Source organism: Microdochium trichocladiopsis (assembly GCF_020744255.1).
Source record: "Microdochium trichocladiopsis strain MPI-CAGE-CH-0230 chromosome Unknown B0I36scaffold_20, whole genome shotgun sequence".
Taxonomy (NCBI): Eukaryota; Fungi; Ascomycota; class Sordariomycetes; order Xylariales; family Microdochiaceae; genus Microdochium; species Microdochium trichocladiopsis.
The window spans coordinates 1-22,717 of record NW_025763563.1 but is presented as its reverse complement, the minus strand read 5'-3'; the positions used below and the strand labels follow the sequence as shown (position 1 = coordinate 22,717).

The window sequence follows — 22,717 nt, the reverse complement described above, 5'->3', positions numbered from 1 at the left end:
GTCAATAGTCGAGCCGGTCGGTGTCGGCCTGCGCGGTGGCGAGGCAATGACAGCGACGCGCCTCCAGTCAAGTGCTGTCATCGTCACCTTTTCAGGCAAGGTTGCGTTACCTGAAGGGAATACTAAGGATATCACAAGATGAAGGGGTGACATGCCAAAGGGCCCACAGGCCACACACGCCGTTACTCGTTCCCTTAACGAGCGGCATTACCGTAGCGAGTGAGCTGGTTAACTGTGGCCTCGTCTGGCACGCGCGGCTGTTCGATTGTGAGCTATACGACCTCGTCTCCGGTTCCTGCAATGCTTCAACTAATACGGGTCTGGCCCTAAGGCCCATACCTACGAATCAACAGCCCGCTGCCGGCACTGCGTTGGCGTTGTGCACAGCGGCGAGGAAGAACAGTGCCCGGATCGCGCACCCCGCGCAACTAAGACCTGCATTAAAGATCACGGCCGACACGCAGCGTGAGACATGCGCTGCATAATTACGCAAGCGGCCTTCACGGGACCAGAGCGACCTTGACGAGCGGGGGCGCAGTCGACGCGTGCTCCGCCTCCATGAAAGGCACGAAGAAGTGGCGTGGGATCCGCACACAGGGGTCGACTGTGTGGAAACCCTTGGAACAGGGGACCAGCTAATGCGCGGTAGGGTCGATCTACTTCTCCGAACAGAGGACAGTGCCGCGAGAGCACCATGTCCTCGTTGGGCACTATGGCTCGCATACGGTCAGAGATCGGCCCATAGCGCGCATCTCCTGGAGTGCACGAAACGCTGGTGCCTCGAGCTCGCCACCCCATACGGTGATGACCCGAGGATGTGCTATAGCCAGGAAGACTCAACAATTGAACAAGATTAAACATGAACAATGCCTCATGACCGAAGCAAGGGCAGCATGGAGCGCGGCACCGGAAGGCTGGAACTGGAAAATGTGCGACTAGGAATCTCGGGAAGTAGCAGGGCTGGAGGCGAACAGACATTGCAGGACCACAAGCCCTGCTCTGTGCACCAGATGACCTGGAAATCTGGTGGATTAGGTGGCAAAGTAGCTACAGCGGGTCGCAGAGGCATCAGACTCCCAGAGGACAAGGCCCTGGGGGGGAGTGCAGACTGGTGGTGCCCTGAGACCGAGGTGGCAAGACCCATCTCTTTTGGACTGGTGTTATTTGAGGTACGGGCCTGTTTGGCGGAGCGCGAGATAACTAGTGCGAGTTGGGACGTCGTCAACGTCGCTACAAGCTTCAGAAGGACTACACATGCCTTTGTCCGTGACTGCACGCGTTGCGACTGCTACCCTGTGTCCTTGTTGACGTTTCGCCAGCCTCCAAGGTGCGGCATTGACCCGATCAGTTTGCTTCACCACTGCATCCACGAGAGTGGCTTACTCGCGGCTTCAAATACACCAAAACCATAGACAAGCGAATTCGTGTCTTTGAGGGTGGAAATTGACATGTTTACCAGGGTGTTGTTTGTCGACCCTAGGGAAGCATTTCGTACATTTGGGCCTTTGCGTTGCGCTTGATCCAGCAGGCATGCCCGAGGTCGTGATTTCAATAAACTAAGCGGCTGTCTCTGAAGCGTAGCCTGAAAACTTCTTGTCGCTAAGGTCACGCAGTGGGTGTGATCGAGACTTGCCTCGGCCGCTCTAATTGTACAGAGTTCTATAGAAGTGTGGCAGCCGTAAAAGGACTTTGTATTCACCGCTGGTAGCTTTTTCATGCCAGTAGACTATCCATTGTTGAATCCAGATCACTTTCCCTGTCCAACCTTCCGCTTTGCGTCAAACGGAAAGTGAGCGACTTCGAACACGGAGCAACTATAATCAATGGCGACACGGCGCCCGAGCTCACGTTAGGATCGGACACGAGAAATTACGCAAGGCTCAGCACGGCACAGCATGATGCAACGATAAAAGTCCACAGCTCGACAAGTTGATCGCGAGTGTGGGTAACGGTCCCTAGAGTCTTGAGGAGTTTCTAGACCAACATTGATTACTATCTACGTCCGCGATCCAGCTATCTACAGCTTGCGCGGGAGTGACAGCTCCCTCCAAGAATCACGACTTCCTGGAAAGAGCAAGAATCGACCAGCTTCGATATTTCTCGAGCTTTGCTTACCTCATAGAATAACATCCTGGCAATGCTCATTTAAGTGCAATCAGCTTGTGACAAGAGGGGCACACGTACATCATACTGTATGAATTACGTGAATGAGACCACTTCTACATGTTGAGGAGATCTTAAAGCCCGTAGACACTGTTTCTTATATGCCTGATGGCGAAGCGATTCAACAAAGATGGAAAGGAACACCTTAACGGATTATCTACACTCGATACTGATCTAGCTCTGTCTATTTACCTTACGAATCTCGAGGCCTATTTCGAAGGGGCGTGGCTAGAAAGGAGCAGGCTAGTTGATAAATTTGTCACATACCGAGAGAAATACAAGTTCCCGTTCGAAACAATAGCACTATCAGTTCGAATAGTAGATCGCTATCTTAGTAGCCTCAACTTCGGGCAAAAAGGCAACGTATGCAGAACAGAGAACGATAAATTAGTATTTACATCTACATATCTTGCTACGAAACAGGTAGAAGGCGAAACCGTAGCTAAAAGAGTTTTGCGACGACGCCTTGAAAGACCATTCCGCCGTCACGAAACGAGAGGTCATGAGGGATCACGCTATCCTACAAAAAGAGATATTCAAGGTGTTATCCAACCCACTCGAGCACTCTTCCATTTCTGACTATACTTCCCATAACTGGAACACGCGCGTTCTGGAAACATTTTGGTACTTGGGAGAAGTAAGCCTTTTCAGCCACAAGTTCATTTTGTATACATCCAAGGACCTTGCGAACGTAATACACAAAATCGCATTCGAGATTAAAGATTTGTTCGAAGAATCAATATTGCCACAATACCTCCCTGAAGAAAGTGAGATTAGGCGGTGCTTTGTAGAGTTTCATCTAGATTGGTTTCCATTTGAGAGTATGCCCAGCTTGAAACAATACCGGCGGAGAGGTAAGCGACCGAGGACTATCCGAAATTGATGATGGTATGGAGGCTAATCCCTGCCGCATCTCAGAACTTAATCTAGGTTATGTTTGGGCTTTAAAGTCCCAAAATCCGGAACTCGCGGCTCTTCTTCGGAAGACTATGAAACATACCCGCGCACTCTTACTCGATCTGTCTCCGTGCGGACCAACCAGATGCTGTGAGCTTCAGTACGCGAACAACGGAGACTTGAAACCCGAACCTTGTGCTGCGCAACAAAGGGCAGGTGTTGCGGATAAACTTGGACAGGCCATTGGCTCAACAAAATACTTGCCGTGCAACAACCCATGCAACGCCCTTGCCTCGACCTCCGATTCGGGCATCGTAGGAAACGATCTTGTGCTCCGCCTTGAAGGAGGTTCTCAAGGCATCCAGCGGAAGCTTGACACAGCTTACGCTGTAGACGACCTCGCTCCCTTCGAGGTCAGCGGGGAGCAGCTACTGACGGCTGGCGGAGATGGCTCTAGCAAGCTCTGCGACGCCAAATTCAATGAATTTCCTGTCACCAACTTACACGAGCAAAAGCACGAGATCTCGCCTGTGGCCCGAAGAAATACAATCAAGGAGACATTTGCGTCAAGCAGCTTGGATGCCGCTCCACGTCAACAGGGCAAAGCCATCCAACCACGGGACTCGACTCCGGGGCCAAAAGTTACGATTCCCTCGGTCTCGAGGATCAATTCTTCAAACCCCGCCCTTCACTCTTCTTCCCGTGGTCCGGCATCTACAGCGACCCAGCGTACAAGCAACTCATCCCCAGAACAATCTTCTCGCTCCGAAAACGGAGACATTATTGAATTGCCTGAAATTGACACGGACACTGACGACAGCGATTACGAAGATGTTAAAAGGGTCGAAACTGCCTCATGGGCCGATGCATCGCCTCTCAGGAAGGCACTCATCAACCAGGAGAATGTGAACCCATTCCTCGTGTTCGGAAAGCCCGCCCCTCTCAATATGGAGGAATTATTCCCGGAGAGTAAGGATCGCTTCCACATGTTTCGACGAAGAAAATCGAGTGGCGACTGGAGCGGCGCAGACAGACTGACCGAGGAGGAAGTGCAGCGAGACATCGATGTTCGTGAAAAGATGAGGAGAGAAGGGGCATGGAATCACGAAATGACCGTAGAACTCGCTGGAGTGTACCAGACCTAGCGATAGCAGACTAAAGCCAGCATAGACTATGGAAGGTATTGTGGCGCTAATTGCCTTCAGTAGCTATCTAGACGGAATTTATCTGCGGTATCATAACTCTCGTCTTTCAAGCATAACCGTACGTGGAGCGTGTCTCTGTCTTGAAACATATGGAATTGTTCTATTATGGCACCTGCGAGCAAATTACTTCAGACGTCTTGGCTGTGGGAATCGTGGACAATGATGACAGCAGCGCCGTGGTGTGTGCAGATTGATGGCTCGATGCAGTCAGTATGAAGTTTTGTTGCGACTGGGAGTATTACGAATTGGCCAACAAGATTAACTGCCCTTATTCAATTATGTCGGGCGGATAGCAAAGCGAAGTCAGTCGAGGTACGACAGCACGTTTGATCTATCTCCTTGGCGTCTCCTCCACGCGTACGCTCCACGTTCTCGTCGCATGCAAGCCAGCCAGACGTTGCCGAAAACTGAAACGGAGGACCTCAGTAACCACGGTTTGCACAGGGAGACCGTCCACAGACCGGCCATGTGCGCAGGGCGGGCGGTGCGCGAAAGCCCCTCTAGCGCTGCGCCGAATGCCCAATGAGCACTTCGGCATCTGGGGCGAGATGGCCATCGGTGCAGTGCCTGGGTATAGGTCAGCCTCATTGCTGCACGTTTCGTTCGTTCTGTTTCTTCCTTCGCCAAGCCCGTCAACCCCCTAAGTGCTCTTTTGAAGACGATGACGACGTTGCCGTCGTCTTCATGGATGAATAGACGCTCCGCGCTTGCTTCGTCTGGCTAACCTTCACACGGCAGCAGCAACAATCTTGATAGGTAAGTCGCCGATTCCAGCTGTACTGAGCCCTTCCTGACACCTTCGTATAAGGGCTCCCATTCTGGCCGCAAATTCGCCGCCGCCATCCTAGCCTCCGAGGCCATCAAGCTGCTTCGGAAGCAAGAAAAGCAACAGCAGCAGGAGCAGGCAGCGCTCCTTCCTCCCAGCTCAGGCCCGGCTCCGCCCGAGACGCCCGTAAGCCACGACACCGCTAGGTCAACGCGCCGCACTAGGACGTCGCTGATATATTGTGCACATCAGGAAAGGTACGGCCCCCTTAGCTACGTGCGCCAGAAATGTTCACCCACATGACTAACTAAGTACATTACCACACGCTTCGGTCTCGCATCGCTAATGGTGCGTGTGTATGTGGTTGTCGCTCAATCCTGTGGTAGGCGAATCCGTCATCCGCCCCATTGAGCTAACCAACCGCGTGGGTTCCCCGGAGGATCCATATATTTCTGCTTCACCTCCGAGCTCGGGAAGGGTCGTGCCGAAGGCCACGTCAGCGGCAGTGAGTTCGCGGAGTCTCTTGATCGCTCGCTTCGCGAGCGTCAGATGGCGGCTCTTGAGAGCCTAGCTCGTGGTGTTGTAAGTTCGTCCACGGTTTGCGCGCCGGGTCGTGGAGGACAAGGACAAGGAGTAGAGGGCGGGGTTTCTCGTCTTGGTTCTTGGTGTTTGTCACGGGTTTTTGTCAGTGCGGGTGTTGCCGTAACGCGGCGGGGGAGGCTAGAGAGAGTGGGGCGCCGTCGCCCCGCCGCGCCCTGTTCTCTCCTGCTGCGTTGTGCTGGGCTCTCGCGACTGCTCGTGCGTGTGTCAACTCCTCCTTTATTTGCTGGGCCCTCGTTTCTGTCTTTCTGGGTGCGCACTGCCATTGATGCGGTAGTAGATGCGTGGTCAGGGATTTGAGGCATCGCGGCTAATTCATCGCGGGTTCTCGGTGCAGGTGTCTCCTGTTTCTGCCAGAATCCTTCTCGGCTAATACGAAGCGCTTCACAGGATATGACAACGTGTTCGAAGGCCTCGTCTCCTCATATCGCCATCGCGGCGATATCACCACTAATGCTGCTGTTCTATACAGGGAGGCTCTGAGGCCCATTCGTTCCGTTCATACGTTTGGTGATGGACGACTCGAACCCAAGCTGGGCCCGGTGGCGGAGTATGCAGGAAAGAGTCTGCGGGGTGAACGCGGGTAGAACACAAGTGTATGCCAAGGCCATGACAGAACTTCTGTGGATAGTTGATCGGCAAGGAGAAGGTCATGTGTAAGGAGAAGGTCTTGTGTAACCGGATTGGGCGCAGCAGGGCCGTGGTCGGAGGCCTTGGGATGAAGTGATGAAGTCCGTGGTGAAGTCGGAAGGCTCTGGCAGGGCAGCTCCTGCTGTAGCGGTAGGGAATCACGGAGAGAAGTCACTCTCTCAGTGCAGCATCGGATGTGCCATTGCGAGCAGACTTACGGACGCGGATTGCGGCATTTTCTTCGCGACTGCAGTGGGCGTGTCGCAAGCTCGCTCCGTCGTCACTTCGCGTTTGGAGACGGGGCAATACACAAAGAGGGACCTCGGAAGCTCTTGCTCGATGGTCTCGTGACGTGCGATGCTTGAATGCCATAGGCCGGGATCAGCCTTGCTTTACCCGCCATGGGTGTCCTATTATCCTACTTTATGAAGGCTTACCACTACCGTACTAAATGGTGATATATCTCAAGCGGGCTTCACAACATAACGGCGTGGTCCAAAAGCTAAATCGAAACTATCTTGCCATACTTCAGTCAAAAGATGTGTTCCCTCAAGCTTCCGTGTTTTCTGTTGAAGTAACTTCCAACTCGTGAATGAAATAACTAGACTAGCGGCACATAAAGCGTAACGACGTATGATAAATAAATGGTAGCTTTCCTGGAAATACGGCCTAGAATTTAGTCCGCGATATATGACCCGTGAAGATGGAATAAATGATGACATTACATGAGCTCTTTTGGCCAGTAGTCTTTTACAATTTTTTCGGCATCCGTTTCTGCATTTTGCTGCAGGGACACCCCAAGCTTAGCCAGGTCATTCTTTTGACACTGGTTTAAGACCGCTATGGAAATATCTACAGCGTTAGCACGTACCACCATACCGATCTCAGAATTGTTTGCTTCCGAGAAATCTTCCCATTGAATTAATAGAGCCAGCAACTCGCGTTTCTGTAAGGAGTTGACCTTCTTTAAGAAAGTAGCACGATGATAGGCCAGATTATCTTTGACATCTTTCTTGAAGCGCTTATCCTTAGCTCGCCGAGTTGATTCAGCGCTATCGATTCGGCGCCGACTCCAAAGCATCGCCAGAGCTGACCAATAATCCATGACGCATTTCTGAGATACGTCTCTCAAAATCAGTCCCACGGGCTTCATATCGTCGAAGCTTTGGGCCGCATTTGTTTGTTCTACAGTTCGATCGGACGAAGAACGGCACGCGCGGGAAAGGGAATTGCTCGCTTGCCTGGCTTCTCCTATGTGGAATTGATAGGCTCCTTTTTCGTCAGGAATGAAATCCTTACATGGAGGGCGATCGTACAAGCATTCGACAAAAAACTCTATCAGGTCCGCAATCGCGGAAAGCCAATGTTCTTTTCGTTCTTTTGTAGCATCGAATGCCCTGAGGAAGTCATCGATAGCAAGACTCATAAAGGATTGTGCATGAGTTTCATTCTCCAGGGATTCCACGATATCCTTTTTCACATCCCTAGCTTGATCTTTAGTTAGTAGTTGAGTCCACATCGCATCAACATCGTTCACAGTTTGCGCTGGAATATGGCTCCGTGTGCGTGGCATTCGGCGCACTGACTACTAGGTAGCCGATGATCCATTTTTGGCTACATGTCCGTATAATATATACGAAGCTTAACCATTATTTTATGACTAAGAGGTTTACACCTAATTTCATTCGCGAGTAAGCAAATCACGTAAGTATCTGGAAGGCCACCCTTTGAGGCAGCCATCCCAAGATCCCCGTCAGCAGCCCACTGCTCAGGTGATGCCCCTGGTAAAGCCCGTGAAAACTGGGTTGTACGTCTGTCTGGTTTGGCTTTGTTTTTGACGATCTGGCCATCCCTCTCGCTCCAAGACAGAAGGGAGCGTCCTGGAATTGGCTAAGAAGTCCTGTTGGACTCAATACGACCGCTTGAGCACTTGATACTCTTGTAGACCCTACTTGGGCTAGAAAACCACGAATGAACAACAGGGCATGTTGCGCATTACGAAACATGACTCTTCTAGATAGATAGCTCAGGTTAAAATACATGATGCACGTGGAGGACGATCTTTTTCAAGGCGCATTTGGAGAGCTCGCATGCGCTGCATAACTCCCCGAAGACGGTCTACAACACCGTGGCGATTATTTGAAAGCGAAGCCCAGACATAAGTGATGTTCAGTTCTTCATGCGCTGCTTGTTAGCTCCTCTATTCTAGCGTCAGTAAGGGTCGTTTATAGCTTACCTGTTTTCCATCGACTTCGGAGTCCGTCAAGTTCCACAAAAGATAATTCCTGATGAAACTTGACTAGGTGATCCCTGATCTGGCCTTCTATATCCGTGTAGCATATCTTTAATGACTCCTCAAATAGATTACAAACCTCGTTTGCAGCATTATATATAGCACCCGCGAGTTCTTCGGCTGTATACGAGATAAATCGATGGCTGATTAGAGTAACTTCTCTCAAGTATTCAAACGTGCTCCAGAAACGAGTCTTCGAGTTCTCAGGGGGGTGTTTGTAATCTGATATGCATGGATACTCGAGACGATACCCGAGACTTGTGAGTATTCTCCTTTCCGCACCGGCGTGGTTATCCGTTAGTACACCGTGTTGTATAGCGCTGGCACACCTGAGATAGTCCGGCCAACCTTCTATTAGTTTGATAGCAATAAAAGTTGAGGTGTACACTAATTGATAATCTTCAATTTCAAGGGCGTCGCCTTGCGGCCCCTTTTCCAGGTTCCCCAGATATCGATCGATTATCCGGACCGATAGTGCTGCTGTTCTAAACGACAAACCAGAATCTAGTCTCTTTTGCGAATTAAGCATTTGGTCGATTAGGAAACTTCTTTCCGCCCAAACTCCCTGAAAGTACCTTTCGAGGCCGCTGAGGTCGATAGATAGTTCTGGGTCAGATTCGAGACCGTGTAAGTAGCGCAGGTAGTCTTCTGCATACTCGTCGAAGTCCATAAATTTCCCTGAAACAATTGAAGAGCGCGAGAGCTCATTTAAGATGGATCCTCGTACCAAGTAACGATAAGGATTATGCAACATTTACGGGAGGGGGTGCCGCATTTTAGATACATAGCTCGGCATATCCTGCCCCTGATTTAACATCACAATCAACGTTTCCACAACTCAACGGAGCCTTTGAGGCCATAGTCGACATGCTCAGCTACATCAGACCACAACCCTCACAGACTGACCAAAGTCTATTTACGTATTTCAACCTTAGTGAATAGCTCAGCATGATCACACAGTTAGTTTTCTGCGGGACTGTGTGACAAAGCAAAACAGCTCTGAGCCGCGCGTCGAGTCGCACTGTCTTACCCGCATGTTTTACCAACTATTTAGGCTCGTATTCTAGAAAAGCGTTCAGTAAATGAAATCAACCCCGCTATTCATGTTGCGTCTCAGCATGGGGTAGCTTCTTTGCAATCCACCCTCGAACCCCGTGCCTGCTAGACTGGGCAAATGCGATCTGATAACACACCGGTCACCGAGGGAATATATGTGAGTTCGGCCAGGCATGCCAGCTACATTATAGTGCCCCGAGGGCTCTGAGCTCCGTATACACAAGTTGTAATGCACCGTTTATGCACGACCAAGGATTACACACTAGCATATGACCGGAGCCCTGTCAATACCGGAATGGAGTTTCCTAGCTCGTGTTTGAAGACAACGATAACAGAGTGGGAATTGCTGACCCGAGAACTATCGCCACAGTGGAACGCGGTTGACCTCAGGCCAGCCACCTCCGGCCGAAGCCGGTTCAACCTATCGCATACACTCCTAGAGTTATGAGTCTCGTTCTATGAGGCGTGTACTGCGAAGAGAGAAGATGCAAGTGTCTTCTGCACGTCAAGTTCGACAGCAGAGGTCCATACCTGTGCGAAATTGTTGTACATCGCAAGCGGTATCCCTACTCCTATTCCAATTATATCTGCCCTTATCGCGTTTGTGGTGTGCATCATAGGCCTTTGAAGTTATCATCAATCACAAGACCACGCTCAGACGTAAGAGGTTCAGACCCTCATCTGTGCTTGTAATCTATGTTATCAGTATTCTGTGATCGATGGCCTTCAGGCAGAATGCTTTAGGCGAGATGGTCCTCCGTGATGTTGATATTGATAGCCGAACGAATGAAATCGAGGAGTGGATCGACACCCTTGGGGCCTCCAGCACTGATTAGCGCCGTGGGGGCCTTGCAGTTCTGCTCGAGTAGGCCTTTTTGAAAACAGATCCGGCGCACAACCTCCAGCATCCAGTAGCCACAGCTCCAGTCGTCATCTTGCTTCCCAATTTTGCAGAGTGCCCATGAGTTTATGTCGCCCAAACCAGTCGTGTTCCAGACAGGCATGAAGTGCGTAGCCCACTCGACCGCAAACTTTTCGCTATTACTTCGAGGAACCGTGTCAATTATGAAAAGACCCTTCCCGCTCAGGTGAATCAGGAAAAGAACCCAGTGATGTCCAGCGTTCCAGGGGAGGAGTATACACCTGGGCTTTTCCTGCTGGACCTGCGCCAGAAACTTGTGATCGAAGAGTTGTAAGGGCTCCCCTTCAATGGCTGGAATGACGGCCTCATCTGGGGCCATGATGCACTCTTTTGGAACAGTCTCGAGAAGAAGCTGCAGACACGTGAAGATCTCGCTCTCACAGAGCCACCCGTCTCTGCCTCTGAGATGGCTCTTTCTGAGAATCTCCACCAGCCGGGGTCCGTGCTGTTTCTGGAAATTGGTAAATGAGGCTTCGTCCAACCTGTTTGTGAAATAAGCGTGAGCCTCCTGATCTGTCTTCCGGTAAAGGGATTCGAAGTAGCAAAGTGTTTCCGTGACTATTGTGACAGGGTTGCTGTTCCTTGATTTGTAGGGAAGCACCTCATAGGGCACTCCGTGGAAAATATCGTCTATAAGAGTACCGAGCACATCTTCTTGGGCTGTCGGGATGACCGAGTGACGTTTCGGCTTGAAGCGGCTGTCTTCAAGGACTGAATCGAGCCACTTTTGGCCCGGAGTCATATTTCTCTGCCGGAACGTCTTTTGCCTGACCCACATTCGTCTCTGCTGTCCGAGCTCAAATTTCGATGGCGCCATATGGCAATGAATTCGCAGTATGGAGTCGGAGATGTCGATGCTTTTGTACCTTGTAAGAGCTGCTCGACCGACATGTGTCGTAATGACATAACGACGCTGTAAGGCCAGCAGCGAAAAGGCAAGCAGTACAGCTCACAAGGAGCATTCATTGTACTTATTATCTCGTACACCAGAATAATAAACTACTGGCAGTTGTAAGCAGATGGTGAACGCGGCTCGTCATAATGACTGCAGTCGGGATTACCTCTGCGCCGTCATCTTTCGAGGAAGCAAGGGAGGATTCGACGAGCTAGATACTATGAGAGGAGCGGATCCCTGATTCTGGTGCTTCCAATGCTATCAGACGTACCAGAGTATCTGTACGTGCTGGTTTTGAGGCTATTTTCTTTCGGCATTGCCTACGATAGTGGCGATCCGCGACATTGCCTGTCTCAATCTATCCTCGTGATCCGTACGTTTTACAGCTAATCCTATCTAGGTTTCAGCAGGTATAACTGATAAACACCTCTCGTAGTATATGTATACCACTCATACGTGGAATCTGTGTTATAAGCCCCCTAGGAAAGGCTACGAATCTTTGGCGAGTTCTTTCATTTGCCACTGAGTGGCTTCGACCTTCTTAATTCCAATATCTCCCGGTTCATTTTCTTCGGAGAACTCTATCGGTTACATATATCCCCCTTTAGGCATCGGCCCTTGTATACCAGTAGCAATGCACTCCTGACCCCAGTCGCCTCCGCCACTTCTGCAATCTGTTTTACCTTGTCTTAGCCACTTCTCATTTATGCCTTGCAGTTCAGCTCAGCCAAGGCAGATTATGCTTTGCCAAAACCAGGATCCTGAATACTTCCAGTCTTACATAGGTATGCTCCTCTCCCTCCCCCTTTGTCTTCTCCCTTAAGTAGTCTTCCGCCGCCTACCGTTATTGATCAACTATTTGGTCTCAGGTATAATGCCAAGCGACTACAGTTGTCTGTCCATCTTACGTCGTTGCTCTCTTCACACACAAAAGTCGCCATCTGGCTGCTGCTCCGCCAGTGGATCGCACTCCATCGCCGAACGAACGACCGATTCCAAGAATACTCTGATGGAATTTCGATATTGGCAAACAGGGCCTCTGCCAGTCAGCCGCAGCAGTGGCGCGTCTACAACCTGCCCTACGCAATCAAGCAATGACGCCAAGCCAGTGTCCCTGCGGCCAATTGACGTATATACTCAGCCTGCGATGTCTCTTCGTCCTCTCCCAACATTCGGTTATCTACAGGACCTGTCCACAATGAGTGATACGAGCGGTAACAGCGGAAGTCTAGTGGAACCATTGAAGCTGATGCAAGATGGGCACGGTTCTTATCAGAGCCGCCAGTTCTCTCATGGCAGTGTATCTTTCACCCACGGGACAGTGGGCCAGCCTGTTCACCTTCAATACCCAGTGGCCAACTTTGTGGGTCCTGGAGATCTCACCGAGAGGGAGATATATGGTCACCTCCACCCCTATACAGCGCCATCAACTCTCCATGAACGTCTCAGCCAGGTGGGTTTTGGTTCTGTTTCAGTCCAATCGTCACCTTGTCTTATATAGGAAGCAGCCACGGCATCTCTTCACGTGGTTGCTCGCCAATCCGCTTTTTGAGACATTACAATCGCTAATTACTTGGGTAATTTCAAGAATTATACCGAGCAGATCTATCCGGTTGCCCAACACTCTGGTGAAAAGCTGTATAAACGACGGCGTCGTCGGCCAGAAGATGTTGAGCGCAAGTTCATCTGCGTCTGGGATGGCTGTGATAAGTCTTACGGGACGTTGCACCATCTCAACACCCACATGACCATTAAAAAACATGGGGAGAAGAAGACATCCGCAGGTATGACGTCCAACAAGGAGTTGATTTGGCTAGCAGGAAATCTGACTAAAGAGAGACACAGAGTACGAAAAGATCAAGAAACAGTGGGAGAATAGGAAGGCACAAGAAGAGCAGCGAAAGGTTGCCAACCGAGCTATTTCATAACTGCATCCGGCCATCAGCCAACCATGCCAAATTAGTGGCGGTGCCCTTGCCACAGCTGTTCACCATCAAGGCCCCTCACCCACAAGACGGTAGCAATTGAAATAGATATCGTCGCACAAGCAAACCATTAGCTACCTCGTATAATATGGTTGGGGCTTGAACGTGGCGTAGCTAGGCAGTCATTATGCTTCCTCCTCGGCGATTAATCGAAGTATCTTTCTAATCGTGTACTTGACCAACTGCTTAGGTCACAGTCACTCGAACAAGCGTAATGGTTTCTCTTCCCAGAGCCACGACAATCCCAAAGGCCTTTAGTCTTTGCCTTATGATCAGAACTGAGCCCACAAGAACCAGCCCGTCTGACGTTTAACCCCGGAGGCTGGATCGTGACACAAATGGAGGCTCGCATTGGCCCCTTCCGCGAAAGATACACGACGTGTTTTCAGGGAGGCAATGAATTCAACCCTAGGAATGCTCGCTTAAGCTATATGGACATGTGCATACACTGCCAAAATGAATAGACTCAAACTCCGCTGTTGTCGTGCAAATGAGTGAGCAAGCCTGGCACAGACTTTCCAGATTCTCAGATGCTACCGTTTTCTCGGCGGACTCGAGCTTCTCGTAGAACAAGGTGAGCTACCGCCTAACGCACAAATGGGAAACTAACCATCAGCGGAGCATAGGCCTGTCCATGGTCACCCACCAGCACGACGAGACCGTTTGTCGATAACATATACGAACGATGCTTATGACTGGACGTCTCTACTCTCAATTCGCCGCCCCAAGCTAGGTAGACGGACAGTTCCAGCACCACGTGGCGGTGATTGCAGCTACATCCATCTTTATAGAGAGCGCCCTGGACTTCAGGCCTGTTCGATTGTAGGACGTGAGAGTTATTATCCTCTGGAGTCCAACCTGCTAGACTTTCGGTGTATTCTACTGGGTAAGTCCTAATGAGCATCGTAAGGTCGAAACCCGGCCTGTCCCCAGAAAAATCTGATAGAAGGCATGCATGATGGTCCCAAGATTCATGCTAGGCTGAACGAACTTCTCAATGAGCCTTCAGCGGCCTTGGTCTGGATTACAATCACACCTATATCTCCAGCCCTTCCGAGACACCTTTTCTTAGCTGGAGTTCGCGAACCTTCTCTTGTCGTTTCACCCTACCGTCGGTGGTGTCGAGGTGCACAGCTTCGACAGATCTCGCCACCCATACCTCACCAAACACTACACGGCTCCCACCAATGCCTCAAATTACGTGTCCAATAGAATCATATGCTTTAAACAATCGTCTTTAGATGAGTATACTAAGGTGACCTCCACCAAATGCCACTGAGACTAGATGGACAACAGCCCCCCCGCCGAATAGTTGTTCCCATCAGGATGGAAAGGTCTCATTTCCGTTGCCCAGTCACAAAACACCTTCTACCGCTTGTCCGAAGGTTTCATATGCCGTGGGAATTATACTGTAAGAGTCTACTGCGCATAATATGGTCGAGATTTAGAGTCGACCTACTGATGGCAACCATAGCACTCTCCAGGCGCGATGGAGCAGGACCCTCCGACCAGAATGATGGTTTCGCCGATACAGTCGCGTGTAATACTTCGTTGAAATCTACGTCAAAGTTCAGTCTACCTCGCCGAGACAATGCTCTACGATTCCCCGCGCTTGCCCGCGGCGACGAATCTGCGGCGTAGAGGCTCTCCGAAGTATGGATGCCCTTTTGCCTCCACGCCTGGTTGTAAGAGTGGAAAGCATATCGAGGTCTTTGCCTGGGGTGTCTCCAGCCATTCAAGCAACGCATGTGGTACAGAATGATCCAACTCCGAGCTGGATGCGGAGCGCCACGGCTGCCTCACGGCGATGAAGGGCGTCAACCTCTTTCGTCGTTTGCCTGGACTGTCATTCGACCGGTAGTAGCTCTCGAAGTAACTGATGATCGCCCTCGGCGTAATCTCTGTTGCAAGAGGGGGAAATTTGCCGCGAAGAACAAACCACTCTGCCACCCTGATATCTTCGCCACAGTCATACCAACAAATATCCTCAGCACTTGTATCAGGCCTGCTATCATCCAACCTGTCTTCATAATCGGACAGCCTCAGAAACAGGACATCCTGCTTGCCCCATGTATAGTCATCCATCCATTGCAGCATCCCAGCCACCCCGGACAGGAGATCTCGTTCCACGGCGCAGCTGGGAGAGAACGCATTGATACAAGTCGTGTTAATCTGTCGTAGGCTTTCAAGGCCTTTGTCGTTCTTGATCTCTGCCACTTTTGTCGACATGCTCAGATGCCCTAGCATCTGAGCAATGTCACAGCCAATGAATCCTAGTCGTCTTAGCGAGGGAAGTCGGTTCAGAAGCCCAGTCAGGTGGAAGTCGCGTGGTATGGTCCAACCGCGACGATGCTCAAAGAGATGGCGCCAGCGCCGACTCTGAGGAGCGCTGTATGGGTCGGCGTGGCTGCATTTGGACAGAAAGATAACCTCCTGTATCATCCCCACCTCCTCTTTTGGGAGTCCCGTCAAGCAGTTTTCGAAGTTGCGGAGTTTAGTAGCATTATCCGGCTGAAACGAGACGTAAACGGTCTGCAGTAGATGTGGATTGAGGATATGTCGGAAAATACGGCATGTCCAACGCAGTCGGAACAGATGGCTTTGTCGCTTGCAGAGCTGGCGAACCAGGGCCTGGCGGTGGAGATTATGGAATACTGGAAGCTGATCATGAAAGTGGTCAATGATTAGAACGAGGATCTCTAAGGGAAGCCTGTCCATGATAGCGAATCCATTACAAGACAGGTACCATTTTACGAGTCTGGAACTGGAAAGTGTGGAGGCTGCGAGATCGCGAAGACGTACTTGAGAGAACGTAGGACATCGCAAGCTTTTCTTCAGGGCGGCACTTCCTTTGTGAAATGTTTGCTTTGGAACATGTCCCAACAACAAGCGAGCAACGGGCGGATCCACAAACATCCATCAACTATCATCTAGCAATTGAAGGCGATGAGTGCGTGAGAAGAGCAAGGCAAACATATTCGACAGGCACATCTCGAGGGTCGAGATCAAGCGAGACTATCATGCGTCAAACCGCGACAGCCGCAAACGCTGTCGAGGTGCAAGGGCTGGCGCCGAGACATAGCTATGACCCCGTCTTCCAAGATGTGACTGACCCTGGCGACCGCTGCTCGGAGGTGTGTATGCCCCTCTCTGTCTTCCTCGCCATGCTCCTGAAGGAAGAATCCAGGCCACTGCAGGTCCATCATACGTCGTGCCACCATCTCAACAGTCGCTGATGAATGCACCCGCTCAACCCGATGCCATATCTAGTTAACGAGAGACTGAAAATCGTCAGGGTAGAGGACTCAGAGTAAGATCATGACGTGTTTGGTAAGGTGTTGCCAGCCTGCGATCTATCGGAATGTGTGCCAATCGTGCGCGAGCTGGGAGCAGTATCTCGTCGTAAAGCAAGCAGAAGATCAGCTAGCCGTGTATCTTGCTTGCAAGCCTCAGCGATTTGAGGGTGGCCAAGTCTAGGTAGGAGGTGATGAGAGGCAAAAGCTGGGGGGAGGGCTTTGTGCAGCGAGATGGCCGCCTCGTCGTGATCGCCTGCCACAGGGTTCGATTGCCCCACTTCTGGCGACGCAGCCCGCTGCGCATCCTGATGAGGGCAGGACGTGTGTGCTCGTCGCTTGGCGTGTGTGCTGCGGCCCGCCCAGGGTCAGCCACCCGAGTGTGCAAGGGCGCCCGTCGTCGGTGTGGCGCCATGATCCCCCTGTTGCTGCATGATGATATGACGCTAGAAAGGTGGCAGCCCGGTGATGGCGTCTTCTCGAAATGTGAAGGTGACTCAGTCGAGCCACATTTGGGTGTGATGTAGCAGAATTATGTAAGCACGTGGCAGACAGGCAAAGTGGGGCATTGGTATTATCACAGACGAGAGCATGTCCAAGCCTCGAGTATCTCACAAAAGAGCGGCGCAGCTCACTCTAGTAGATTTGTATAAAATTGCACCATTACTGGCGGCTTGGCCAGGCTCATGTGCAGAGCTATGTGACGTTTTAGCGCATGCTACCACAGACTCCTGGCACAAAGTAGGAATCTCCAAGAACACTCGTGGAAGTCGGAAGTCCCTCTTTTCGCAATCTCATTTTTCCCTGATGCGCGGAAAGGACAGGATATTACATGACCCTCATGTCCCTGATCAGCTGGAAAGAACAGACCGCAGTTCTGTAGCATCATTAGTTCCTATCTGTCGTAAGGAATTGCCCCGAAAAAACCACTGTTATCAGAATGTCGAGTCCCTCAGCTATCGTCAGGCCCCTGTTCCGTACTCCGCCTCCCCCTTTCACCATGGGACCTAGTCTACCTAATGTGCCAGGACCTTTTGTCGCACTAAACCGGCGAGGACACAGCCCTGTGGCTTGGCTTAACCCTGCAGCTTCGCCTTGAGAAGAAAAGACTAATAACGCCGGGCTGCAGGCAATCTCTGCATTGCCACTCTGAGGCCTCACACATGGGGCATTCTTGGTGCAACTAACGGGCAACCCTTGACAGGGATACAGTGCACCAATATATATAAAGGATGTTAGTAGCTGGGGGTGGTCGTTCTCTCTAACATTGCTCTCGACAACCAAAAGCTGCTTGGCCCTATCCCGACTTCGATAAACGCCCTGCCATATATTCACAAAGCCTAGAACTCATTTCCCACGACATCAATGTGGCCTGGAATTTCCACTGCGCGGCGTTACCTGGCCCTTTTTCTCATTTTCCTCCCCACATTCTACATTACTTTCCAAATCTTGCCCACTTCCCCCTGGCCAATTCTCCAGAGATAACTTGCAATTCGATTTCGCCAAGCCATAGACTCATCTATCGGCGCAAACTAGTAGGACTAGCAATAGTGTCTCTGGTAAACTCGCCGCACGTTCTGCCCCAGACAATTTGCGAGGAGATAAAAGCGATCACGACTACCACGGGAGGGAGCCGCCGCATTCTAAGATATCTCCAACCCTTCAACTTGTTGTATATCTTTGCGGCCGGCTCCACGCTTACCACCGGGGCTGCAATAGACTCTTACAAACAGTCCGGGAGTGAAGCGCTATTTTTTAGCGTTTTTGCTGTGTTATTGGGGTATTTCACGGTCAAGATGGCTTTGCTTCTCTATGAGGAAATTGAACCCTCTAGCGGTATTGATGAAGACGGGGAAAATAACACATCTTCCAATGCCGATCCGTATCCAGTCTAGATATGGCCACCGTTACTGTTCCTGCGATAGCCAGCTCAGACGCCTGTATACTCAAGGTCTCGAATACGCTTCAAATATGGATCGGCATAAGAGCAGTATCATGGTAAGACTACCCCTTAGCCTCAACTCTCTCAGGTGCTTTCACTAACAATTACGCGCAGGCGCTTCTATAACGTGTTCGGAATTGCAGAAACGATATGAGCCTTGCTGCGGAGGAAGCTTTATTGGGATAAATCACACACCAAGCCTATCAGACGATTTCGGCGTGCGGGGTAGTAGGGCTCTTGTGGCGGGCAGAGCACACATCAATGTCAGAGGCGACTATGGCCAATAATAGACTCGGGTCGGTTTTAACACAATATACACCTGATCCATGCAGTACCATGACACACGTTGCAACGATTGACGTAAATGAGCTTACTTCTTGTGGTCTCATGATAGGTGCGCCACTCGCAGCAATCTAATGATGTTTGGGTGGGCAATTCCGTCCCTAAATTCGCCCTGACACTAATATGTGATGTCTATGCCTTGGATAGCACGATATCAGGAACGTTGTAGTTCTGGTAGGCTTGTGTCTTGAAGGCTGTGATTTGGACTTGAGCACACTTTGTACGTAAGAAATCATTGACGAGAGCTCAGATTGAGAGAACTACCACCAATAATAAACTCCACTATCCGCAGCCGCCGTGTCATAAGTATCAATCAGCTCAATGTAACCATAAAGAATCGCGGGCAGTACCTACGGACACATACTATGCGCGCGCCTTCCGCCCATCTCAGTATCGGAAGACGTTAGGCGGTGGCCACGCAGACTCGGCTGCTTTGATAGCGCACGCTCGGTCCACCAGACAAGACAGATATTGACGCCTCTGGATCCTGCGCACTAATTTAGTCTTCGTTGTAATAGTTCCTGTCACATCGGATCGTCGTCCTGTTTCATCCTAGTCGTTGTCGGAGTCAGCGGCTGTACTTATTGGAGAGGTCGCTCATATCGTTCCGAGGATAATTCCATGCACATGGTAGACCAGTGTGAGTGCAGTGCCTTCCCCTCTATGTGAATGCGCGGGGAGAGGTTGGCCCGCGAGCCTCTCTCGTTTTTGTAGAGCCATTCAAAGTGGACATGGGCTGGGAGATGGGTAGATTAGTCTCTCACAAAATCACACCAAAGAGTTATCTCGCCGTCCCTCTGCCATACTGGTATCGACCTTAGACTGAGCCCATCCACGCTGGCAAGCGCAGTAATGTGTCCAACAGTGACCCCGCAGCACCAGAGGTCCAGATCTTTGATGGTTGAGGCATGATGCCCGACCATGTCCCGAAGCTCTTCAGGGGTGAAGTCAAACTCCCGCAGTCACAAATCTCTGACCCTTGGCGCTTGAATTTGGGACCTGCGGAATTCATTGGCGACAATAGTTCCTAGCTCGTGCCGAACGCGTGTATCCGTTGGGCGCAAATGGTACTTGCCCTCTACACCTTTCAGTAACAGTCGCTCAGGGTCAGGGCAAAATGACAGGACTGTACGTGGATTCAGAACGCTCTGGTCTATTGTGGTGAACTGGACCCTCATGTGGACACTTTTGATGTTGCCAAACAAAACGACTAGGCACTGCATCGTGAATGCTGGAGGCCCGGAGTGGAATGCCATCCTCATTAACACATCTGTGGTCCGCGAGCTTTCCATGGTAAGCGTGCCCTGCTTTACTCGTCACAAGGTCGATTGTCGATCTGAGACCGCGGCGCGTAATGTCCAGCTCTTCGTGATATGTGAGATCCCAATGGTTATTACCAATAACATTATGCTGAAGTTGGTTGTCAAGTATCGGCTTGCCAATTGGTCGCCACTCGTAGGAGGTGTGTATATGGACGCTTTGGAGACACGGTAGATTCTGGACCGCGGCATTCAGTATTAGTTGGAAATACACGAAAGCTGTCTGGAGAGGTGGCTCATCGTTGAAGCCAGCTGTGGGATTCGATCCAGTAGGAGTTCAGCATTTGCCCGGCTAGTGTCTTGATGACCCATCATCCTCGCGGATACGGACGACGTTCGCAGAGTTTGGTAGTCGCCGGCTGTACGTTAGCCACTCCCTTAGTCGCTCCGCCGTGCTTGGATACATGATCCAGTGTAACTCTCGGACGAGCTTGCGGAGAGAGTCATCCGAGGCGAGCGAGAGGAACGTGGATGGATCGTGATCGAGTAGTACGAATCGCACATGCCGATAGAGTAGCCTGCGTGCGGTTTCATCGACGCGGAGGCCACTCTCTCGAGCAGATTTGAGATCCTTCCCACTCAGACATTGCAAGATCAAGTCGAGGATCTCCGGGGGGCGGCATCTGTAGCGCCGGCATGGCTGGTTCCTCCCACAGACTTTGGGGCAGCTAGGTCGTCTTCAGTGGCGAGTAACTCAATCCGTTAAAGAGGTGGATGCGCTCGTGGTAAGTAATTGATAATACCATGCGGCATCGAAGTGTCTGGCATCGTAATGTCTTGAGTTTCATCCACAAGGCTACCCGAAGGGAGCGGCTTGCAAATATATGGGCACATTTAATTTCAAGGGCAGTGCCGATCCACGTAGTGAATGAAAGAAACGAGGAGCAGGCGCCATGCCGCAGGTACATGGCGGGTCCCATTTGCACCAATCCATCCATCCTTCATTATCAATCCCTGCAACAATCTGCGCTATGTAAGACCTTTGCTACGCATTTAGAGTGCCTCCTACCTCTGGATACCCATTTCCCCTCCCTCCACCATCTCTCTCCCATCCCGCCTGGATGCTTACACTATGTATGGCCGTGTGACGAGTCGCAACCCGCCCGCGCATCGTCCCGCACAGATCTAGCTTTCCTTGACCAGGTGTCTTCATTACATCCGCGATAACATGTTACTTCCGTACCCGGCCCGATCGCTGCACTTGCTCAGGGCGGGCTTAGCCCTGCTCGTGTTCTTCACGATCTACCGTTACTTGCACATCTCCTCGAAGACGACCACGATCGGCAAGCAGCCGGCTCAGAATGCGCTTCCCGTGCACGATGGTAGTCCAGCTGCACCGGTTCAAGGTGATATTCCCCAGGATAATATCGCTTCCCATGGGACTTCCAAGGATGTCCCAGGCCTGCCGCCAGCGAGTGTACCGCCGCCTGAGTTACTCCCTCCATCTTCACGGCCGGACACTCTCAGCATGAACCTTCCTCTGCCGGACGAGTACGCCGTCCACGACCCAACATCAGAGTTCTGCGCGGCGCGCTTCACCACCAAGTGGTTCGACGTGGTCCGCGCAGGCCACGTGCAGTACTGTATCGGCAGCGCGGCCTCGCGGCTGCACTGCTTCCACACGCCGCCCGAATTCCACAACGACCAGCACGTCGACACGTTCTGCATCGCGCAAAATGTCGTCTTCGACCCCGGCCGGGACATGTTCACCCTCGACTGCCCCCTCACTAAGCACGTTCCCCCTGGAGTCCCCGCGTCCCCCTGGACCTTCCATCAGTACTGGTACGAGACGGGCCCGGGGCCGATCTTCTGGCGGTGGATCACGCTGCAGGACACGGCCGGGATGGTCAGGCACGCCCCGATCAAGGGACCTGTGGTCATAGGCGGTGGTGGCGTGGCAAAGCCAGCCTTGGGGTCTTCGTCGTTGTCGTCACCAGCCTCCCCAGGGCAGCAACCACAATACGACCGTGAACCAGACTTACCAGGGCGACCAACTGAGCGAGCCGTGGTAGAGAACGAAGACAACGACCGCCGCAACAGCAGCAGCAGCCACCATGAGAAACGTCGCTCACCAGCACCGGGACCATCACAAGATTCCTCAGACTCAACCTTGCGTCTCCTACTGTCCCCGGAGTCCAAGGCCCTTGAGAAGGCCGCCCTCGCCGCGTCCGATTGGACCCCGCGCACATTCACGTACCTTCTTAAGCGCGAAGGCTCGGGCAACATCTTCCACTGCCTGCACGAGATCCTGTCCATGACGCAGACTTTTGACGCGCTGCGCACGACGCGCGACCCGGTCACGGGTAACCCCTTCTTCGTCACCATGCAGGACGTCGCGAATACGCAGATCGTCATCATCGACGGGCACAGCGACGGACCGTACTTTGACCTGTGGCGGCTGTTCTCTGG

At 51.6% G+C, this 22,717-nt stretch overlaps 7 protein-coding genes across 7 annotated transcripts; 5 read left to right on the top strand and 2 right to left on the bottom strand.

Annotated features, from left to right (window-relative positions):
* Nucleotides 1–3,842: 3,842 nt before the first annotated feature.
* B0I36DRAFT_208956 (uncharacterized protein) lies at nucleotides 3,843–4,109 on the top strand (the record flags this gene model as incomplete). The annotated part of the gene is made up of 1 exon (XM_046148879.1): nucleotides 3,843–4,109. A coding segment is annotated over one exon (267 nt), but the record flags the coding sequence as incomplete, so codon positions are not given.
* A 245-nt stretch (nucleotides 4,110–4,354) lies between these two features.
* B0I36DRAFT_356793 (uncharacterized protein) lies at nucleotides 4,355–6,004 on the top strand (the record flags this gene model as incomplete). Its single annotated transcript, XM_046157683.1, has 6 exons — nucleotides 4,355–4,444; nucleotides 4,559–4,577; nucleotides 4,770–4,836; nucleotides 5,040–5,217; nucleotides 5,509–5,613; nucleotides 5,912–6,004. The coding sequence occupies 6 exons, from the start codon at nucleotides 4,355–4,357 to the stop codon at nucleotides 6,002–6,004; spliced, it is 552 nt and encodes a 183-aa protein (XP_046003767.1).
* A 978-nt stretch (nucleotides 6,005–6,982) lies between these two features.
* On the bottom strand, nucleotides 6,983–9,224 carry B0I36DRAFT_356792 (uncharacterized protein; the record flags this gene model as incomplete). The annotated part of the gene is made up of 4 exons (XM_046157682.1): nucleotides 6,983–7,749; nucleotides 8,498–8,584; nucleotides 8,903–9,039; nucleotides 9,130–9,224. 4 exons carry the CDS (start codon nucleotides 9,222–9,224, stop codon nucleotides 6,983–6,985), a joined length of 1,086 nt encoding a protein of 361 aa, XP_046003766.1.
* Nucleotides 9,225–10,334: 1,110 nt separating this feature from the next.
* B0I36DRAFT_390010 (uncharacterized protein) lies at nucleotides 10,335–11,447 on the bottom strand. Its single transcript, XM_046161376.1, has one exon. The coding sequence runs from the start codon at nucleotides 11,347–11,349 to the stop codon at nucleotides 10,351–10,353; it is 999 nt and encodes a 332-aa protein (XP_046003765.1). The 5' UTR covers nucleotides 11,350–11,447; the 3' UTR covers nucleotides 10,335–10,350.
* A 1,607-nt stretch (nucleotides 11,448–13,054) lies between these two features.
* B0I36DRAFT_258206 (uncharacterized protein) lies at nucleotides 13,055–13,355 on the top strand (the record flags this gene model as incomplete). Its single annotated transcript, XM_046151076.1, has 2 exons — nucleotides 13,055–13,211; nucleotides 13,273–13,355. Coding segments are annotated over 2 exons (240 nt in total), but the record flags the coding sequence as incomplete, so codon positions are not given.
* Nucleotides 13,356–17,979: 4,624 nt separating this feature from the next.
* Nucleotides 17,980–18,985, top strand: B0I36DRAFT_342863 (uncharacterized protein). The gene is made up of 2 exons (XM_046156111.1): nucleotides 17,980–18,098; nucleotides 18,185–18,985. The coding sequence occupies exons 1-2, from the start codon at nucleotides 18,071–18,073 to the stop codon at nucleotides 18,598–18,600; spliced, it is 444 nt and encodes a 147-aa protein (XP_046003763.1). The 5' UTR covers nucleotides 17,980–18,070; the 3' UTR covers nucleotides 18,601–18,985.
* A 2,491-nt stretch (nucleotides 18,986–21,476) lies between these two features.
* Nucleotides 21,477–22,699, top strand: B0I36DRAFT_370496 (uncharacterized protein; the record flags this gene model as incomplete). Its single annotated transcript, XM_046159915.1, has 1 exon — nucleotides 21,477–22,699. A coding segment is annotated over one exon (1,223 nt), but the record flags the coding sequence as incomplete, so codon positions are not given.
* Nucleotides 22,700–22,717: the final 18 nt, after the last annotated feature.

Coding starts and splice junctions, on each gene's coding strand:
- B0I36DRAFT_390010 (XM_046161376.1), bottom strand. CDS start 11,349: ATGGCGCCATCGAAATTTGAGCTCGGACAGCAGAGACGAATGTGGGTC.
- B0I36DRAFT_342863 (XM_046156111.1), top strand. CDS start 18,071: ATGTGGCCTGGAATTTCCACTGCGCGGC. Junction 18,099..18,184: donor TGGAATTTCCACTGCGCGGC/GTTACCTGGCCC, acceptor CCAATTCTCCAG/AGATAACTTGCAATTCGATT.